This window comes from Aquarana catesbeiana, linkage group LG07, assembly GCF_042186555.1.
Source record: "Aquarana catesbeiana isolate 2022-GZ linkage group LG07, ASM4218655v1, whole genome shotgun sequence".
NCBI classification, from domain to species: Eukaryota; Metazoa; Chordata; class Amphibia; order Anura; family Ranidae; genus Aquarana; species Aquarana catesbeiana.
This window is the reverse complement of record NC_133330.1, coordinates 346,181,094-346,202,447: the sequence shown is the minus strand read 5'-3', so window position 1 is coordinate 346,202,447 and position 21,354 is coordinate 346,181,094. Positions and strand designations below refer to the sequence as shown.

Genomic DNA, 21,354 nt, shown 5'->3' with positions numbered 1-21,354 from the left:
AACCCGATCAAAGGCCTTAGCCTGATCCAATGTCAGCAAAAATTTACCCCAACCAGCAGCCCTACAACGCTCCAAGGCCTCCCGGACAGCTAACACCGCTGAGAAAGTGCTTCTACCTTGGACCGAACAGTGCTGGTGGCGGGATAACAAACTGCCTGCAACTGGTGATAATCGCCAGAAGAAAATCTTTGCCAGTATCTTCCTATCGACATTAAGAAGGCTAATGGGGCGCCAATTCCCAATCATCGAAGGATCTTTACCCTTTGACAGAAGGATCACTGCAGATTGCCTCATGGAGGGAGGGAGAGAACCCTCATTCAAACAGCCATTAAAAACCTCCGCAAGGTAGGGAGCCAGGATCGTCTTAAAACATTTATAGAACTCGGCTGTCAAACCATCTGGCCCTGGCGTTTTCTTGATGGCTAGTTTATCAATAGCCTGGATTACCTCATCTGCAGTGATTTCATCTGTCAAATTCATCAAAGGAACATTACTTTCCAGTCCTGGTGTAGAGTCCAAAAAACCCAACATCCTTGTCCGATCAAGGTTCCTTCCTCCCAGGAGATCGGCATAGTATGACCTGACAACCTCCAGGATCCCTGACCTAGACTTCGTCAGAGAGCCCGTACTGTCCCTCAGGCCATTGACCATCTTAACTGCTATGCTCTGTTTACAGTTCTGGTAAGGGTCAGGCGAATGGTATTTCCCGTAATCCCTCTCCTGAACCAAAGAGGCGTGCCGGTCATATTGATGTCTCCTAAGGAGGAGCTTCACCTCAGAGATCGCCCCAGAATCTCCTCCATTCGAAACAAGGCGGTCAAGTTTCCTCCGCAAACGCTGGTAGGTGATATACTTATCTTGCTGCTTCTTTCTTCCTATGGCCTTGAAAAGCCCAACAGTCCGCTGTTTAACAAACTCCCACCATTCTGACTTGCTGTTGCAAAAGTCTAGGATCGTTACCTGTGCTTGAAAAAAATCCTCAAAGGATTGTCTTACTCTCTCGTCTTCCAGGAGGGCCGAATTCAATCTCCAGATACCCCTCCCCCTAGGTGGCATGTCTGGGGCATTCAGAGTCACAGATAGAATACAGTGATCAGAAAACTCCACTGCCCGACACACAGGTGCCGAAAAAGCGGAGTCTCCCTTTAAAAAAAAAAAAACCTATCTATCCTACTCTGACTACTACCTCGCTGAAAAGTGAACCCCGTGCTGTCTGGGCAGCGCTTAATGTGCGCATCTACCAGACCTGCTTCTTTAACTATCGCATTAAGAAAAAGGGTGTCATAGCCCAGCTTATCTCTGAAACCTCTCCTGTCTTTAGACCTAGTAATGGTGTTGAAATCACCTCCAAAGATAACCTGCTGGGCCGTAAAAAGAAAAGGCTTAATCTTTGTAAAGAGGCATTTCCTGTCCCACTTCGTCTGGGGACCATAGATGTTAATCAGGCGCAAGTCCTGCCCCTTCACAGAGACGTCTAAGACCATGCATCTCCCTATCTCTACCTCAATTACCCGCCGGCACGTTACCATACCAGAAAAAAGGACTGCAACTCCGCTGTAAGGCTCGGCCGCAAGAGACCAAAACGAGGGAACACGTCTCCACTCCTTCTTTGCCAGATGTATATCGGCCAGACTACTCAGATGGGTCTCTTGCAAAAACAAAATGTCAGCATCAAACTCGCTGAGCAAAAATAAGGCCATATGACGAGCACTTACTGATCTTAAGCTGGCAACATTAATGGTTGCCACTTTTAACGGAGTGGGAACTGCCATTAGGGTAGTTGAGGCAGCCGTTTCTTAGCCTGACTACTCCCTCTTCCTGGAGAACCAGCGTGCTTTGTTGCACCCTGGCACTCATCATCCATAGAGGATGCAGAACTGAATGAGTCCCATTCATCCTCATCATCATCATCAGACAGGACCTTAAACTTATTTTCTAAAGGCAAAAATTTAGAATTTAAGGTAACTGAACCCCCTTTTTTCCTTCTTTTGCCCCTCCTCCTCCTATCCTCCAACCACTCCATATCATCCTTAGACAAACCAGACTCAACAGCCTCCCCACCCCTATCCTCCCCTTCAACCCCTCCCCCCCACTCCCCCTTCCCTTATCTACCACCAGGCCAGCCTCTCCACCATCCACCCCACTCCTCTGCACCCCACGATCCTCAATAGAAACCCTGTAGCGTCGGGGGAAGGGGGTTGGCACCACACCTGACGCACCTGCCTCAGCACCTCTTGCTGCCTCTGCAATTTTAGAAGACACAGAAGGATTGGACACATTTTTGGCAACCGGTACCTTACCTACAGAAGACATGGGCACACTAGGTAAACGCACAGACTGGGGAGACACAGACACATTAGGTATTGGCACAGACTGGGGCACAACAGACTGGGGAGACACAGACACATTAGGTATTGGCACAGACTGGGGCACCACAGATTGGGGAGACACATTGGGTATTGGCACAGACTGGGGCACCACAGATTGGGGAGACACATTGGGCATTGGCACAGAATCAGATGGACTCACAGGCACCCCAGCTGCTGAGCTCCGAGCATCCTCCATGTCCATGCGGAAGAACTCTCTCATGAGCTCAGGATTGTTGTGCATTGCCTCAGGACACTGACTGTAAGGATGTCCCACCGCATTGCACAGATTGCACCTGATAATATTACAATACTTCGCCAAATGTCCTATACCCTGACACAGAGAGCACTTCATCACCGGACAGGAGGACGCAAGATGTCCTTTATCTCCACACTTATTGCAGAGCTTTGGCTGGCCTGGATAGAAGATGGTCAGCCTGTCCCTCCCCAGGAAAGCTGAGGATGGCAGATGCTGGACAACATTGTCAACAACCTTTAATTTTAGCTGCACAGACCATCCCCCCATCCATATTCCCTGATCATCTACAATCTTTTTTAGGGGGCTCAGGACGTCTCCATACCTCCTCAACCATACAGATAAATCCCCTTGCGGTATGGATTCATTGCGGACCAAAATTGTGACCATTTTAATGAGGGGCTGGCGTGATATAAGCTTTGGGATGAGCCCTTTCCAGTCCGGCAGGCCCCTACACACGTGTTCATACTCCTCCCAAAATATGTCCAAAGACTCCGGACGGATAAAGGACAAATCATATTCATAGGAACCTGCCGGACTGATCAGGGCGAAGATATCTGTGGGTGTAAACCCCATCTGCAGGATTTTATCCACCACTGTCCTCCTATGTGGGGGGATTCCACCGCCTTCCCATTTTAATTGAACGACATTCCTCCTTTTAAACAGGGAGGAAGATAAAACATTTTCATGCTCCCTCCCTGCTTGTTCCCCCTTCCCAGATCTTGTAGCAGCAACACCAGCATAAGTTTTTCTTCCACCAGCAGCATTTGCAGTCTTGTCCTTAGACACAATCAAACCTGCTGGCAGAGAGTCTGAATCAGCTGGGATAGCAGTCTTCTGATTAGAGGCAGGACCCTCCCCCTCCCCCGAGCACATGGTTTCTTTTCTGGGATCAATCACAGTCATGGTTGCTGCAGACTCCTGGAAAGTTGTAGCACTACTGCACCCAGCATCTCCTCCACCATTCACAGGAACAGCCGCTGTGCCAAAGTCTCTGTATTGTCCATGGACCTCTCTGCAGACTGAAGCTGACAGTTATTAGCAGATGTTATTGCATGTTGTACATTGTCTATGGGTCTGGGCTGACTGCCTGCAGCACTACAACCCTCAGCAAGCACATTGTCATTAAAGTTCACACCATCATCCTGCACACACACTGTACCTGCACCTTGTCTCTCCACAGGTCTTTCTTCCACAGGGCTAGGAACGGCGTCCATCATTTCCTCACCATCCTGGGAAGCCACATCCGGAGGGGATTCAAGTTTATTGATGAAATCCAGCATGGAAGAACCTTCAACCTCCTGCTCAGATGTTCCACATTGCTGGGGAGTGAAGGGGACAGAGGCCTCCACCATTGAGGACTCAGCAGATCTCTGAGGTGTTGAAGAGCTGAGCTCATCCTCCGGGCCCACTTTCTCACTCTCTGCTGTCTGTACCTACATCTCCTCACTGGTCTCCTCACCCTCCATGCAGGAAGTGGCTCCTCTTCTCATTTGGCTGAATCTTTCTTCATTCTTATATTTTTCTTTAAATGCTCCACTACTCTCCTTCAGAGAACTCACCAGTTCTTTCTGCTTCCGCAGAGCTTGTTCCAGGTCTTTCAGCTCAGGCCTCAGAGCCGCTCTTTTCTTGCTGAACACTTTGGCACAAATCTGCTTTTTCTTTTTAAATTCATTTTTCAAAGCCACCAACTTCTCCTCTTCCTTCTCAATCCGCTTCAGCGTTTCAATAACCCTCCGTCTAAAGGCAGACAGGGACTCATCTTTCCTTGGGCCAGGCCCAGTGTCGTCCACAGGCTAAGGCCTATCCAGGGGGCCTCCACCAGGATCCTCCCCAGGATCCTGCATCACTCCTGGGGCAGAGGAGCAACTCTAGTCCCTGGTCTCTGGAAGCACAGGAACCAGCAACCTCACACCTCGCTGTCAGGGAGAGGAATGGCAGTTTCCCACCATCCCTGTGCTGAGTTCCCGGGTCTGTACACCCGCTGTGCCCATTATGAGGGGTTCCCACCATCCCTGTGCTGAGTTCCCGGGTCTGTACACCCGCTGTGCCCATTATGAGGGGTTCCCACCATCCCTGTGCTGAGTTCCTGGGTCTGTACACCCGCTGTGCCCATTATGAGGGGTTCCCACCATCCCTGTGCTGAGTTCCCGGGTCTGTACACCCGCTGTGCCCATTATGAGGGGTTCTCACCATCCCTGTGCTGAGTTCCCAGGTCTGTACACCCACTGTGCCCATTATGAGGGGTTCTCACCATCCCTGTGCTGAGTTCCCAGGTCTGTACACCCACTGTGCCTATTATGAGGGGTTCTCACCATCCCTGTGCTGAGTTCCTGGGTCTGTACACCCGCTGTGCCCATTATGAGGGGTTCCCTCCATCCCTGTGCTGAGTTCCCGGGTCTGTACACCCGCTGTGCCCATTATGAGGGGTTCCCACCATCAGCAGGGGGGGGGGGGGGGTTGGGGGGGGTGGGCGCAATCCTACTTCAATACATAAAACCAACTGACAATCATCTTCATTGACACCATAATACAAATATAATTTTAGATAATTGAAATACAAGTCTATTTTTATTTTAAAAAATTACAAAAATATTTTATTTATAAAAGGCTGTAACAAAGATAAGTAAAAGAAAATATAAAATTTTTTCAAACTGATTAAAAATTGATACACAAAATATTCTTTTAGCTTTGTCTCCACATCCCCCCTCCCCCAGCGGGTGGGAGGACATGCTGGGACTTGTAGTCCCTCAGTACAGGATGCCTTTACATTACATAGTGGCTAGTAGATTGTCTATATGAACAATGCTGAACGGTTAAGCTGGCCATACTCCATACAAGTTATTCCAGAACCTCACAATGAAGTTCCCATTGGGGATGAGGCTCAGTGGGGTTCTTCTTCCCATTCCCCGGGTTGGAGGTCACGGAACACCAGCTGCTGTGATTGGCCAGCGGTCACTTCCTGCTGGCGGGGGGTTTGAAAAAACTTTGTATGGATCTCTGTCCGTCTGGTTCCGCCTTCACCTTCTTGGTGGGCAGCGGCTTGTCTTCACGTTTCCTCTTCTTGGTCTGTAAGATGAAGATAGACAAATTATATATATATATATATATATATATATATATATATATATATATATATATATATTACAACATGATAAGGCACCCCGGAGAATGGGGGGGGTAATCTCTCACCGATTCCGGGGCGCCGGTCACCAGGTCTTTACTCTCACACAACTGTAGGATCTGGGGAGATAAAGAAAATAAGATATATATATATATGAATCACTGTGTGAGCTGTCAGTTCTAATCCCTCAGGCCTAATGCCCAACCTGTGGCCCTTCAGGGATTATTGTGTGGCCCTCAAGTCCCAACAGCATGTAGTCAGCGTTTATCCTGCCAGCAAAAAAAAAAAAAAAAAAAATTCATTAGACCCGCTTCTCCTGGGACCTTGACCCAAGGGGGGACGCTGATGGGGACCTTGACTCGGGGGGGGGGGGGTGGGGGGGATGAGGCTGATGGGACCTTGACCCGGGGGGGGGGACGCTGATGGGGACACTGACCCGGGGGGGGGACGACGCCAGGCCTGTACTGGCCATCGGGACTACAGGGAGTTTCCCGGTGGGCCGATGGCTCAGTGGGCTGGTTTCAGTGACAGCCTGTCAAAGTAATGGCTTTCTTGGTTCGCCCTCAACTTCACACAGTGATGTGAGAAAGATGAGAAAAATACAGAGGAGAATAAGTGAAATAGTAAAAGAGGTTAGTGAGGACTCCTTATGTTATGCTACTTATGTTTTTTTGCACAATTGCCTATAGTTTATATATTGTTTTTGTGCTTGTTTGCACAAATAAAGTGGGCCGGTCTGGATGAAGTCCAGGGCCAAATTTTTATCCCAGTCCAGCCCTGGGGGACGCTGATGGGGACACTGACCCGGGGGGGGGACGCTGATGGGGACACTGACCAAAGGGGGATGCTGATGGGGACACTGACCCGGGGGGGGGACGCTGATGGGGACACTGACCAAAGGGGGATGCTGATGGGGACACTGACCCGGGGGGGGGGGGGGGACGCTGATGGGGACACTGACCAAAGGGGAATGCTGATGGGGACACTGACCCGGGGGGGGACGCTGATGGGGACACTGACCAAAGGGGGATGCTGATGGGGACACTGACCGGGGGGGTGGGGGGAGACGCTGATGGGGACCCTGATTCAAGGGGGACTGTGATGGGGAAGTGGCCCACAAGCCAGCATTTGGCCCACTGTGACCTCTAATGTGGTCTAGAGCAGAGCGGGCTGCAGGCTGACTGCTGGAACCAGTGACTGAGTGACGGCTGCAATCCAGCACTGAGCCTGGGAGTGGAAGCCATCATCTCTGGGCTTTGGATTGCTCCAGGATTGCTAGGTGCAAGCAATGTACACACAATGCAAAATAAAGCTTCCATTCGATGTCACAGATCTTCCTGTCCGTACGGAGGATCGGGCAAAGCTGGAGTAGAATGGTCCAGACCCTCCCTACAGCAATAGATCACTGCTATAGTGACCTATTGCTGACTATCAGAAATGATCCATTGAACACTATTGGAAACGATCTATTGATCACTAATGGAAATGATCTATTGCGGACTATTAGAAATGATCGATTGATCACTATTAGAAATGATCTATTGCGGACTATTAGAAATGATCGATTGATCACTATTAGAAATGATCTATTGCGGACTATTTGAAATGATCGATTGATCACTATTAGAAATGATCTATTGCGGACTATTAGAAATGATCGATTGATCACTATTAGAAATGATCGATTGATCACTATTAGAAATGATCGATTGATCACTATTAGAAATGATCGATTGATCACTATTAGAAATGATCTATTGATCACTATTAGAAATGATCTACCACTGCAGAGCTACATGGGGGGCGGGATCAGGTCTTCCATAAACACATTCAGATCCCCAATAGAGGAAAATGTAACAAACTATATTAATAAATGTAATAAATGATTCCCCACTTATCTGAGGGTTACAATAAATACAACGGATGTTCTGGGTGACGTTCACATTTACTGTAACATCATCCAGAATTTTGATGAATTTTATCACACAGAAGCAGAACTAAAGTGCAAAAACAACGACCTGCGACCAGACCGCTATTTATTGCAGAAAACGCACGCTACGTCTCTCCAGCAAGAACATTAACTTACCTGCCTGTCTGCAAACTTTTTTTTATTTGTATTGCAGCGCACCCCTGAGAGGTAGAAGCCGAAAACCAGATCCGTCCTACATATACCTGACATTCACCATGGATTCACCCCTCTTTATAATCACATTGATACCAATTCCTATGCCTGCTGCTCCGGCGCCCTCACATATATAGATCCGATGTAGGAAGGATCGCTCACCTTTTTCATGGCGGTGGGGACGGCAGAATTCAGGAACTGTTTCCGGGTGACCCAACGACCGACCGGCTGCTCAGATTCCTCCTCCTTTATAGAGAGATCCACAGACAGGAAGTACACCAGATACGTCTGATTAATGTGGGAGAAGATATGGACAACCTGCAGAGGAGGCGACATACAATGTAACATTCATTAGAGTGTAAGCTCCTCTGTACAGAGACTGATGTGACTGTGGGGGGAGGGGGCATTAGAGTGTAAGCTCCTCTGTACAGAGACTGATGTGACTGTGGGGGGAGGGGGCATTAGAGTGTAAGCTCCTCTGTACAGAGACTGATGTGACTGTGGGGGAGGGGACATTAGAGTGTAAGCTCCTCTGTATAGAGACTGATGTGACTGTTGGGGGAGGGGACATTAGAGTGTAAGCTCCTCTGTATAGAGACTGATGTGACTGTGGGGGGAGGGGACATTAGAGTGTAAGCTCCTCTGTATAGAGACTGATGTGACTGTGGGGGGAGGGGACATTAGAGTGTAAGCTCCTCTGTACAGAGACTGATGTGACTGTTGGGGGAGGGGACATTAGAGTGTAAGCTCCTCTGTATAGAGACTGATGTGACTGTGGGGGGAGGGGACATTAGAGTGTAAGCTCCTCTGTACAGAGACTGATGTGACTGTTGGGGGAGGGGACATTAGAGTGTAAGCTCCTCTGTATAGAGACTGATGTGACTGTGGGGGGAGGGGACATTAGAGTGTAAGTTCCTCTGTATAGAGACTGATGTGACTGTGGGGGGAGGGGACATTAGAGTGTAAGCTCCTCTGTACAGAGACTGATGTGACTGTGGGGGAGGGGACATTAGAGTGTAAGCTCCTCTGTACAGAGACTGATGTGACTGTGGGGGGAGGGGACATTAGAGTGTAAGCTCCTCTGTACAGAGACTGATGTGACTGTGGGGGGAGGGGACATTAGAGTGTAAGCTCCTCTGTATAGAGACTGATGTGACTGTGGGGGGAGGGGACATTAGAGTGTAAGCTCCTCTGTATAGAGACTGATGTGACTGTGGGGGAGGGGACATTAGAGTGTAAGCTCCTCTGTACAGAGACTGATGTGATTGGCTCAGTGATCTCTGTACAGCACTGCGGTATATGTCAGAGCTATATAAATGTATAATAAAGAAATGTTACATAAATGTGTTATTGATATCTGGTATCTACATATAATAATCTATTTACATCAGTAGCTTTCCCCCGAAGGAGCTTACAATCTAATATTTCCCAGCACACTGTAGGGCCAAACTCCATGCGGACTGTGTGTTTGGTGGGGGGGGATATATACAGACCCCTTTTGCTGCAAGGCAAGGATGCAAACCACAAGGCCACCACGTTGCAGCTCTCCACTCCTCACCTCTCCGACGGACTGCAGCTCCTTCCTGGATATCTCATGACTGATGAACTCTTTGAGGCGGCTGCATAAAATCTCCCCCCGCTCTTTCTCTGTGCAATCCTTCTCCAGGAGCATGCTGGGAAACTCCCACATTCCCGCCAGCAGACCTACAATACCAAACCAAAGAACAGCGTCAAGGGGGTATGAACAGTGAGGGGTATGCAGTGGGTGTGTCTGGGAACCCCTCCCTCTTCCATCCCAAGCCGGGGTTCCCAGATCACCAAGAAAGGGAAGAGGCTGTGCTTCCTGTATACAGCTCAAGGCTTAAAGGGGACCTCTGAAGACTGAAATATGGGCGGACATGTTTTTTTGAAGATCCGTGTTCTTGGGTCGTCATCCTCATCCTCACGTCAAAATGTATTGTGTCATTAAACTAAGAACCAGAATGTGCCCCAACATTGATATACAAATCTGTATTGTCGGTCAGAGAATTATCAGACAATAAGGGATGAGGGTGTCAGAGCCCGCCCCTTCATAAACAACCCTCCCCCCCCCATACTTCTTTCCTGAACCTGTCCCTTGAATTCTCCAGTTCTGACTGGTTTGTACCTGTCTGAGGTCTCTGTAATAAGAAGTACTCCGCCTCGCCCGGCCGTCCTCGTCTCTCCACTACACAGGTCAGCGTGCGCTCCATCCGAGACGCTTTCTTGGCAGATTTGCGGGGAAAGTTTGCCACGCCCAGAGCCGGGTCCCACGAGTCACATGATGGGATGCACAAAGGACAGGAGGGGCCTGCAAGGGAGAGATAATCAGAGATCCCCCCAACACATCAGAGGTCCCCCCATCACATCAGAGGTCCCCCCATCACATCAGAGCCCCCCCCATCACATCAGAGGTCCCCCCATCACATCAGAGATCCCCCATCACATCAGAGATCCCCCATCACATCAGAGGGTCCCCCATCACATCAGAGCCCCCCCCATCACATCAGAGATCCCCCCATCACATCAGAGGTCCCCCCATCACATCAGAGGTCCCCCCATCACATCAGAGCCCCCCCCCATCACATCAGAGGTCCCCCCATCACATCAGAGATCCCCCATCACATCAGAGATCCCCCATCACATCAGAGGGTCCCCCATCACATCAGAGCCCCCCCCATCACATCAGAGGATCCCCCCCATCACATCAGAGGTCCCCCCATCACATCAGAGGTCCTCCCATCACATCAGAGCCCCCCCCCCCATCACATCAGAGGTCCCCCCATCACACCCCGAGGTCCCCCCATCACATCAGAGGTCCCCCCATCACACCCCGAGGTCCCCCCATCATATCAGAGATCCCCCCAACACATCAGAGCCCCCCCCCCATCACACCCCGAGGTCCCCCCATCATATCAGAGATCCCCCCAACACATCAGAGCCCCCCCCCATCACACCCCGAGGTCCCCCCATCACATCAGAGGTCCCCCCATCACATCAGAGGTCCCCCCATCACACCCCGAGGTCCCCCCATCACACCCCGAGGTCCCCCCATCACATCAGAGCCCCCCCCATCATATCAGAGGTCCCCCCATCACATCAGAGAGGTCCCCCATCACATCAGAGAGGTCCCCCCATCACATCAGAGGTCCCCCCATCACATCAGAGATCCCCCATCACATCAGAGATCCCCCCATCACACCCCGAGGTCCCCCCATCACATCAGAGATCCCCCATCACATCAGAGGTCCTCCTATCACATCAGAGGTCCCTCATCACATCAGAGGTCTCCCCATCACATCAGAGATCCCCCCATCATATCAGAGATCCCCCCATCACATCAGAGATCCCCCCATCACATCAGAGATCCTCCCATCATATCAGAGGTCTCCCCATCATATCAGAGGTCTCCCCATCACATCAGAGATCCCCCCATCACATCAGAGATCCCCCCATCACATCAGAGGTCTCCCCATCACATCAGAGATCCCCCCATCACATCAGAGATCCCCCCATCACATCAGAGGTCTCCCCATCACATCAGAGATCCCCCCATCACATCAGAGATCCCCCCCATCACATCAGAGGTCTCCCCCATCACATCAGAGATCCCCCCATCACATCAGAGATCCCCCCATCACATCAGAGGTCCCCCCATCACATCCCCCCATCATATCAGAGATCCCCCCATCACCCATCACATCAGAGATCCCACCATCATATCAGAGATCCCCCCATCACATCAGAGGTCCCCCCATCACATCCCCCCATCACATCAGAGATCCCCCCATCACATCAGAGGTCCCCCCATCACATCCCCCCATCACATCAGAGATCCCCCCATCACATCAGAGATCCCCCCCATCACATCAGAGGTCCTCCCATCACATCCCCCCATCACATCAGAGATCCCCCCATCACATCAGAGGTCTCCCCATCACATCAGAGATCCCCCCATCACATCAGAGATCCCCCATCACATCAGAGGTCCCCCCATCATATCAGAGATCCCCCCATCACCCATCACATCAGAGATCCCCCCATCATATCAGAGATCCCCCCCATCACATCAGAGGTCCCCCCATCACATCCCCCCATCATATCAGAGATCCTCCCATCATATCAGAGGTCTCCCCATCATATCAGAGGTCTCCCCATCACATCAGAGATCCCCCCATCACATCAGAGATCCCCCCATCACATCAGAGGTCTCCCCATCACATCAGAGATCCCCCATCACATCAGAGATCCCCCATCACATCAGAGGTCCCCCCATCATATCAGAGATCCCCCCATCACCCATCACATCAGAGATCCCCCCATCATATCAGAGATCCCCCCATCACATCAGAGGTCCCCCCATCATATCAGAGATCCCCCCATCACCCATCACATCAGAGATCCCCCCCATCATATCAGAGATCCCCCCATCACATCAGAGGTCCCCCCATCACATCCCCCCATCATATCAGAGATCCTCCCATCATATCAGAGGTCTCCCCATCATATCAGAGGTCTCCCCATCACATCAGAGATCCCCCCATCACATCAGAGGTCTCCCCATCACATCAGAGATCCCCCCATCACATCAGAGATCCCCCATCACATCAGAGGTCCCCCCATCATATCAGAGATCCCCCCATCACCCATCACATCAGAGATCCCCCCATCATATCAGAGATCCCCCCATCACATCAGAGGTCCCCCCATCACATCCCCCCATCACATCAGAGATCCCCCCATCACATCAGAGGTCCCCCCATCACATCCCCCCATCACATCAGAGATCCCCCCATCACATCAGAGATCCCCCCATCACATCAGAGGTCCTCCCATCACATCCCCCCATCACATCAGAGATCCCCCCATCACATCAGAGGTCTCCCCATCACATCAGAGATCCCCCCATCACATCAGAGATCCCCCATCACATCAGAGGTCCCCCCATCATATCAGAGATCCCCCCATCACCCATCACATCAGAGATCCCCCCATCATATCAGAGATCCCCCCATCACATCAGAGGTCCCCCCATCATATCAGAGATCCCCCCATCACCCATCACATCAGAGATCCCCCCATCATATCAGAGATCCCCCCATCACATCAGAGATCCCCCCATCACATCAGAGGTCCTCCCATCACATCCCCCCATCACATCAGAGATCCCCCCATCACATCAGAGATCCCCCCATCACCCATCACATCAGAGGTCCCCCCATCATATCAGAGATCCCCCCATCACCCATCACATCAGAGATCCCCCCATCATATCAGAGATCCCCCCATCACATCAGAGATCCTCCCATCACATCAGAGGTCCCCCCATCACATCAGAGGTCCCCCCATCACATCCCCCCATCACATCAGAGATCCCCCCATCACATCAGAGATCCCCCCATCACATCAGAGGTCCCCCCATCACATCAGAGGTCCCCCCATCACATCAGAGGTCCCCCATCACATCAGAGGTCCCCCCATCACATCCCCCCATCACATCAGAGATCCCCCCCCATCACATCAGAGGTCCCCCCATCACATCAGAGGTCCCCCCATCACATCAGAGGTCCCCCCATCACATCAGAGGTCCCCTCCATCACATCAGAGGTCCTCCCATCACATCAGAGGTCCCCCCCATCACATCAGAGATCCCCCCATCATATCAGAGATCCCCCCATCACATCAGAGGTCTCCCCATCACATCAGAGGTCCCCCCATCACATCAGAGATCCCCCATCACATCAGAGGTCCCCCATCACATCAGAGGTCCCCCCATCATATCAGAGGTCCGCCCATCACATCAGAGGTCCTCCCATCAAATCAGAGGTCCCCCCATCACATCAGAGGTCTCCCCATCACATCAGAGATCCCCCCATCACATCAGAGATCCCCCATCACATCAGAGGTCCCCCCATCATATCAGAGATCCCCCCATCACCCATCACATCAGAGATCCCCCCATCATATCAGAGATCCCCCCATCACATCAGAGGTCCCCCCATCACATCCCCCCATCATATCAGAGATCCCATCACATCAGAGGTCCCCCCATCACATCCCCCCATCACATCAGAGATCCCCCCATCACATCAGAGATCCCCCCATCACATCAGAGGTCCTCCCATCACATCCCCCCATCACATCAGAGATCCCCCCATCACATCAGAGATCCCCCCATCACCCATCACATCAGAGGTCCCCCCATCATATCAGAGATCCCCCCATCACCCATCACATCAGAGATCCCCCCATCATATCAGAGATCCCCCCATCACATCAGAGATCCTCCCATCACATCAGAGGTCCCCCCATCACATCAGAGGTCCCCCCATCACATCCCCCCATCACATCAGAGATCCCCCCATCACATCAGAGGTCCCCCCATCACATCAGAGGTCCCCCCATCACATCAGAGGTCCCCCCATCACATCCCCCCATCACATCAGAGATCCCCCCCATCACATCAGAGGTCCCCCCCATCACATCAGAGGTCCCCCCATCACATCAGAGGTCCCCTCCATCACATCAGAGGTCCTCCCATCACATCAGAGGTCCCCCCCATCACATCAGAGATCCCCCATCACATCAGAGGTCTCCCCATCACATCAGAGATCCCCCCATCACATCAGAGGTCTCCCCATCACATCAGAGATCCCCCCATCACATCAGAGGTCCCCCCATCACATTAGAGGTCCCCCCATCACATCAGAGATCCCCCCATCACATCAGAGGTCTCCCCATCACATCAGAGGTCCCCCCATCACATCAGAGATCCCCCCATCACATCAGAGGTCTCCCCATCACATCAGAGATCCCCCCATCACATCAGAGATCCCCCATCACATCAGAGGTCCCTCATCACATCAGAGATCCCCCCCATCATATCAGAGATCCCCCCATCACATCAGAGATCCCCCATCACATCAGAGGTCCCCCCATCACATCAGAGGTCCCCCCATCACATCCCCCCATCACATCAGAGATCCCCCCATCACATCAGAGATCCCCCCATCACATCAGAGGTCCCCCCATCACATCCCCCCATCACATCAGAGGTTCCCCCATCACATCAGAGGTCCTCCCATCACATCAGAGGTCCCCCCATCACATCAGAGGTCCCCCCATCACATCAGAGATCCCCCCATCACATCAGAGGTCCCCCCATCACATCAGAGGTCCCCCCATCACATCCCCCCATCACATCAGAGGTCCCCCCATCACATCCCCCCATCACATCAGAGGTCCCCCCATCACATCAGAGGTCCCCCCATCACATCAGAGGTCCTCCCATCACATCAGAGGTCCCCCCATCACATCAGAGGTCCTCCCATCACATCAGAGGTCCCCCCATCACATCAGAGGTCCTCCCATCACATCAGAGGTCCCCCCATCACATCAGAGGTCCTCCCATCACATCAGAGGTCCCCCCATCACATCCCCCCATCACATCAGAGATCCCCCCATCACATCAGAGGTCCCCCCATCACATCAGAGGTCCTCCCATCACATCAGAGGTCCCCCCATCACATCAGAGGTCCCCCCATCACATCAGAGGTCCCCCCATCACATCAGAGACCCCCCCCCATCACATCAGAGGTCCCCCCATCACATCAGAGGTCCCCCCCCATCACATCAGAGATGCCCCCATCATACCCTGAGGTCCCCCCATCACATCAGAGGTCCCCCCATCACATCAGAGGTCCCCCCATCACATCAGAGGTCCCCCCATCACATCCCCCCATCACATCAGAGATCCCCCCATCACATCAGAGGTCCCCCCATCACATCAGAGGTCCCCCCATCACATCAGAGGTCCCCCCATCACATCCCCCCATCACATCAGAGGTCCCCCCATCACATCCCCCCATCACATCAGAGGTCCCCCCATCACATCAGAGGTCCCCCCATCACATCAGAGGTCCTCCCATCACATCAGAGGTCCCCCCATCACATCAGAGGTCCTCCCATCACATCAGAGGTCCCCCCATCACATCAGAGGTCCTCCCATCACATCAGAGGTCCCCCCATCACATCAGAGGTCCTCCCATCACATCAGAGGTCCCCCCATCACATCCCCCCATCACATCAGAGATCCCCCCATCACATCAGAGGTCCCCCCATCACATCAGAGGTCCTCCCATCACATCAGAGGTCCCCCCATCACATCAGAGGTCCCCCCATCACATCAGAGGTCCCCCCATCACATCAGAGACCCCCGCCCATCACATCAGAGGTCCCCCCATCACATCAGAGGTCCCCCCCCATCACATCAGAGATGCCCCCATCATACCCTGAGGTCCCCCCATCACATCAGAGGTCCCCCCATCACATCAGAGGTCCCCCTATCACATCAGAGGTCCCCCTATCACATCAGAGGTCCCCCATTACATCAGAGACCCCCCCCCCATCACATCAGAGGTCCCCTCCATCACATCAGAGGTCCCCCCATCACATCAGAGATCCCCCCATCACATCAGAGATCCCCCATCACATCAGAGGTCCCCCATCACATCAGAGGTCCCCCCATCATATCAGAGGTCCGCCCATCACATCAGAGGTCCTCCCATCAAATCAGAGGTCCCCCCATCACATCAGAGGTCCCCCCATCACATCAGAGATCCCCCCATCACCCATCACATCAGAGATCCCCCCATCACATCAGAGGTCCCCCCATCACATCCCCCCATCATATCAGAGATCCTCCCATCATATCAGAGGTCTCCCCATCATATCAGAGGTCTCCCCATCACATCAGAGATCCCCCCATCACATCAGAGATCCCCCCATCACATCAGAGGTCTCCCCATCACATCAGAGATCCCCCCATCACATCAGAGATCCCCCATCACATCAGAGGTCCCCCCATCATATCAGAGGTCCCCCCATCATATCAGAGATCCCCCCATCACCCATCACATCAGAGATCCCCCCATCATATCAGAGATCCCCCCATCACATCAGAGGTCCCCCCATCACATCCCCCCATCACATCAGAGATCCCCCCATCACATCAGAGGTCCCCCCATCACATCCCCCCATCACATCAGAGATCCCCCCATCACATCAGAGATCCCCCCATCACATCAGAGGTCCTCCCATCACATCCCCCCATCACATCAGAGATCCCCCCATCACATCAGAGGTCTCCCCATCACATCAGAGATCCCCCCATCACATCAGAGATCCCCCATCACATCAGAGGTCCCCCCATCATATCAGAGATCCCCCCATCACCCATCACATCAGAGATCCCCCCATCATATCAGAGATCCCCCCATCACATCAGAGGTCCCCCCATCACATCCCCCCATCATATCAGAGATCCCATCACATCAGAGGTCCCCCCATCACATCCCCCCATCACATCAGAGATCCCCCCATCACATCAGAGATCCCCCCATCACATCAGAGATCCCCCCATCACCCATCACATCAGAGGTCCCCCCATCATATCAGAGATCCCCCCATCACCCATCACATCAGAGATCCCCCCATCATATCAGAGATCCCCCCATCACATCAGAGATCCTCCCATCACATCAGAGGTCCCCCCATCACATCAGAGGTCCCCCCATCACATCCCCCCATCACATCAGAGATCCCCCCATCACATCAGAGATCCCCCCATCACATCAGAGGTCCCCCCATCACATCAGAGGTCCCCCCATCACATCAGAGGTCCCCCCATCACATCCCCCCATCACATCAGAGATCCCCCCCATCACATCAGAGGTCCCCCCATCACATCAGAGGTCCCCCCATCACATCAGAGGTCCCCTCCATCACATCAGAGGTCCTCCCATCACATCAGAGGTCCCCCCCATCACATCAGAGATCCCCCCATCATATCAGAGATCCCCCCATCACATCAGAGGTCTCCCCATCACATCAGAGATCCCCCCATCACATCAGAGGTCTCCCCATCACATCAGAGATCCCCCCATCACATCAGAGGTCCCCCCATCACATCAGAGGTCCCCCCATCACATCAGAGATCCCCCCATCACATCAGAGGTCTCCCCATCACATCAGAGGTCCCCCCATCACATCAGAGATCCCCCCATCACATCAGAGGTCTCCCCATCACATCAGAGATCCCCCCATCACATCAGAGATCCCCCATCACATCAGAGGTCCCTCATCACATCAGAGATCCCCCCCATCATATCAGAGATCCCCCCATCACATCAGAGATCCCCCATCACATCAGAGGTCCCCCCATCACATCAGAGGTCCCCCCATCACATCCCCCCATCACATCAGAGATCCCCCCATCACATCAGAGATCCCCCCATCACATCAGAGGTCCCCCCATCACATCCCCCCATCACATCAGAGGTTCCCCCATCACATCAGAGGTCCTCCCATCACATCAGAGGTCCCCCCATCACATCAGAGGTCCCCCCATCACATCCCCCCATCACATCAGAGATCCCCCCATCACATCAGAGGTCCCCCCATCACATCAGAGGTCCCCCCATCACATCCCCCCATCACATCAGAGGTCCCCCCATCACATCCCCCAATCACATCAGAGGTCCCCCCATCACATCAGAGGTCCCCCCATCACATCAGAGGTCCTCCCATCACATCAGAGGTCCCCCCATCACATCAGAGGTCCTCCCATCACATCAGAGGTCCCCCCATCACATCAGAGGTCCTCCCATCACATCAGAGGTCCCCCCATCACATCAGAGGTCCTCCCATCACATCAGAGGTCCCCCCATCACATCCCCCCATCACATCAGAGATCCCCCCATCACATCAGAGGTCCCCCCATCACATCAGAGGTCCTCCCATCACATCAGAGGTCCCCCCATCACATCAGAGGTCCCCCCATCACATCAGAGGTCCCCCCATCACATCAGAGACCCCCCCCCCATCACATCAGAGGTCCCCCCATCACATCAGAGGTCCCCCCCCATCACATCAGAGATGCCCCCATCATACCCTGAGGTCCCCCCATCACATCAGAGGTCCCCCCATCACATCAGAGGTCCCCCTATCACATCAGAGGTCCCCCTATCACATCAGAGGTCCCCCATTACATCAGAGACCCCCCCCCCATCACATCAGAGGTCCCCTCCATCACATCAGAGGTCCCCCCATCACATCAGAGATCCCCCCATCACATCAGAGATCCCCCATCACATCAGAGGTCCCCCATCACATCAGAGGTCCCCCCATCACATCAGAGGTCCGCCCATCACATCAGAGGTCCTCCCATCAAATCAGAGGTCCCCCCATCACATCAGAGGTCCCCCCATCACATCAGAGGTCCCCCCATCACATCAGAGATCCCCCCATCATATCAGAGGTCCCCCCATCACATGAGAGGTCCCCCCATCACATCAGAGGTCCCCCCATCACATCAGAGATCCCCCCATCATATCAGAGGTCCCCCCATCACATCAGAGGTCCCCCCATCATATCAGAGGTCCCCCCACAGAGTCGCAGTGATGACATCACTTGGTCTTTATTACTGTATGTAATAAAACAAGATTTATTAAAAATAATCAGTTTTAGCAAAAGACCATCCTGGAGGGAGACTGTCAAGGTGGTTAGAAAAGATCTCAGACATGTTATTGTCTTTGTTATATTTCTTTTTGTTCTGAAGTTTAACAATAATATTTATAATATGACAGAAATGACAATGCAGCTTTGGACGGGAGCTTCCATCGATCCCACTCACCACATTCCTCGATGTCAGGGGGGATCGCAGGGTCAGCTCTTTTCTTCACAAGCTTACTGACAGCCGATGCAGAATCCCGCTCCACCTACAACAGACAGGTAAGTCAGCCTGACTCCACACAAAACTGTACTGTGAAATAGAGACGATCTCACCCGATGACCCAACGCCATATTCATGAGAGGCCCAAAGCTGGCGTGTCAATCTGAAACCCCCAATGGACTTCTATTGTCACTGATTGCAGCCAGTAGTTCTGTGGAAGGTTTGGAAACCACTGAAATGTTCTGGCACCAAACGTTAAAGAAGAATTTCAGGTATGATATATTATGAGTTACATTGTTTCAGTTCGGACCAACTATGTATATATACCATACCCGTGGGATCCAGTAGAAGCTGGAAATCACTGTATACAAACCGCTACTACACCGCTACTACACTGCTACTACACTGCTACTACACCTCTACTACACCTCTACTACGCCTCTACTACACCGCTACTACACCTCTACTACCCCTCTACTACCCCTCTACTACACCTCTACTACGCCTCTACTACACTGCTACTACACCTCTACTACGCCTCTACTACGCCTCTACTACACCGCTACTACACCGCTACTACACCGCTACTACACCTCTACTACCCCTCTACTACCCCTCTACTACACCTCTACTACACCGCTACTACACCGCTACTACACCGCTACTACACCGCTACTACAGTGATCTCCACTGGCTTCCATGTCCCATGCTGAGTGACTGCCTCGCTGCATTGTGAACACAGGAGGTCGGCTGCTCGGTACAGGCGCCATTCATAGAAAGCTTTGCTATTTTTCAGCGCATGCAAAATGTTTTCTGACTGGATGAAGTGGAGAGGCAGAGTGATGACATAATGCTCACCACCTCGTCCAATCAGAGAACGCTTTGCATTCATTGACAATAACACAAAGCATTCTCTAAATGGTGCCCATGCCAAGTGGTAGACTTCCTGTATTAACAATACAGAGTGGCACCTGCTCAGCATGTGTCCCGGAAGATGGTGGAGATCAGTGTAGTAGCAGTGCCTATGTAGTATATGTAGTAGTGGTGCCTATTCCAGCTCTAGAGCAGGGGTCTCTAACTGGCGACTCTCCAGCTGTTGCAGAACTACAAGTCCCATGAGGCATTGCAAGGCTGACAGTTACAAGCATGACTCCCATAGGCAGAGGCATGATGGGACTTGTAGTTCCGCAACAGGGCTGCCAGTTTGAGACCTCTGGTCCATGCTGGTTACATATTACACATGTAACTGTGTAATATTATCCATACCTGGAATTAATATAGATAAAAATGAATTCTTTATATCGAAGCGCCTTACTACTTCATTCTTCTGTTGCTCCACCCCCTCTTTTTTTTTGCATATTTCAGTTTTCCCCGAAGTTCCCCAGTAGTCAGAGAAGGAGCGACCTCAGAAAAACAATTTGGTTTAGTAAATGAGACGGTCACTCCCATTTTTAAACATTAAATTAGGGCACTCGTGCGAACGCGCTCATGAGTTCCGCTGCTGCATCCATTGACACAGACAGCAGAACTCGGCCCCGCCCCCCCCCCTCTGCCGTGTCACTGGATAGGATTGACAGCAGTGGGAGCCAATGGCTGCGCTGCTATTAATCTATCCAATGAGGACCCGAGACAGCGGCTGGAACTTCTGGGCTGGTGCTCGGCGCTGGAGCGATCGGATTCAGGTAAGAAAAAGGGGGGTCGGGGGGGAGGGGTCGGAGGGTTGCAGCCGCAGCACAG

At 52.3% G+C, this 21,354-nt stretch overlaps 1 protein-coding gene across 1 annotated transcript in view; it reads right to left on the bottom strand.

Annotated features, from left to right (window-relative positions):
- Positions 1-5,251: 5,251 nt before the first annotated feature.
- Positions 5,252-21,354, bottom strand: part of MUTYH (mutY DNA glycosylase) — a 59,864-nt gene continuing 43,761 nt past the window's right edge. Inside the window, exons 10-15 of the mRNA XM_073594000.1 lie at positions 19,579-19,663; positions 10,015-10,197; positions 9,427-9,572; positions 8,031-8,186; positions 5,815-5,865; positions 5,252-5,691 (exon numbers count right to left, since the gene is read on the bottom strand). Coding sequence (XP_073450101.1) covers positions 5,578-5,691; positions 5,815-5,865; positions 8,031-8,186; positions 9,427-9,572; positions 10,015-10,197; positions 19,579-19,663 — 735 coding nt within the window. The 3' untranslated portion in view covers positions 5,252-5,577. The remainder of the gene's footprint in view (positions 5,692-5,814; positions 5,866-8,030; positions 8,187-9,426; positions 9,573-10,014; positions 10,198-19,578; positions 19,664-21,354) is intronic.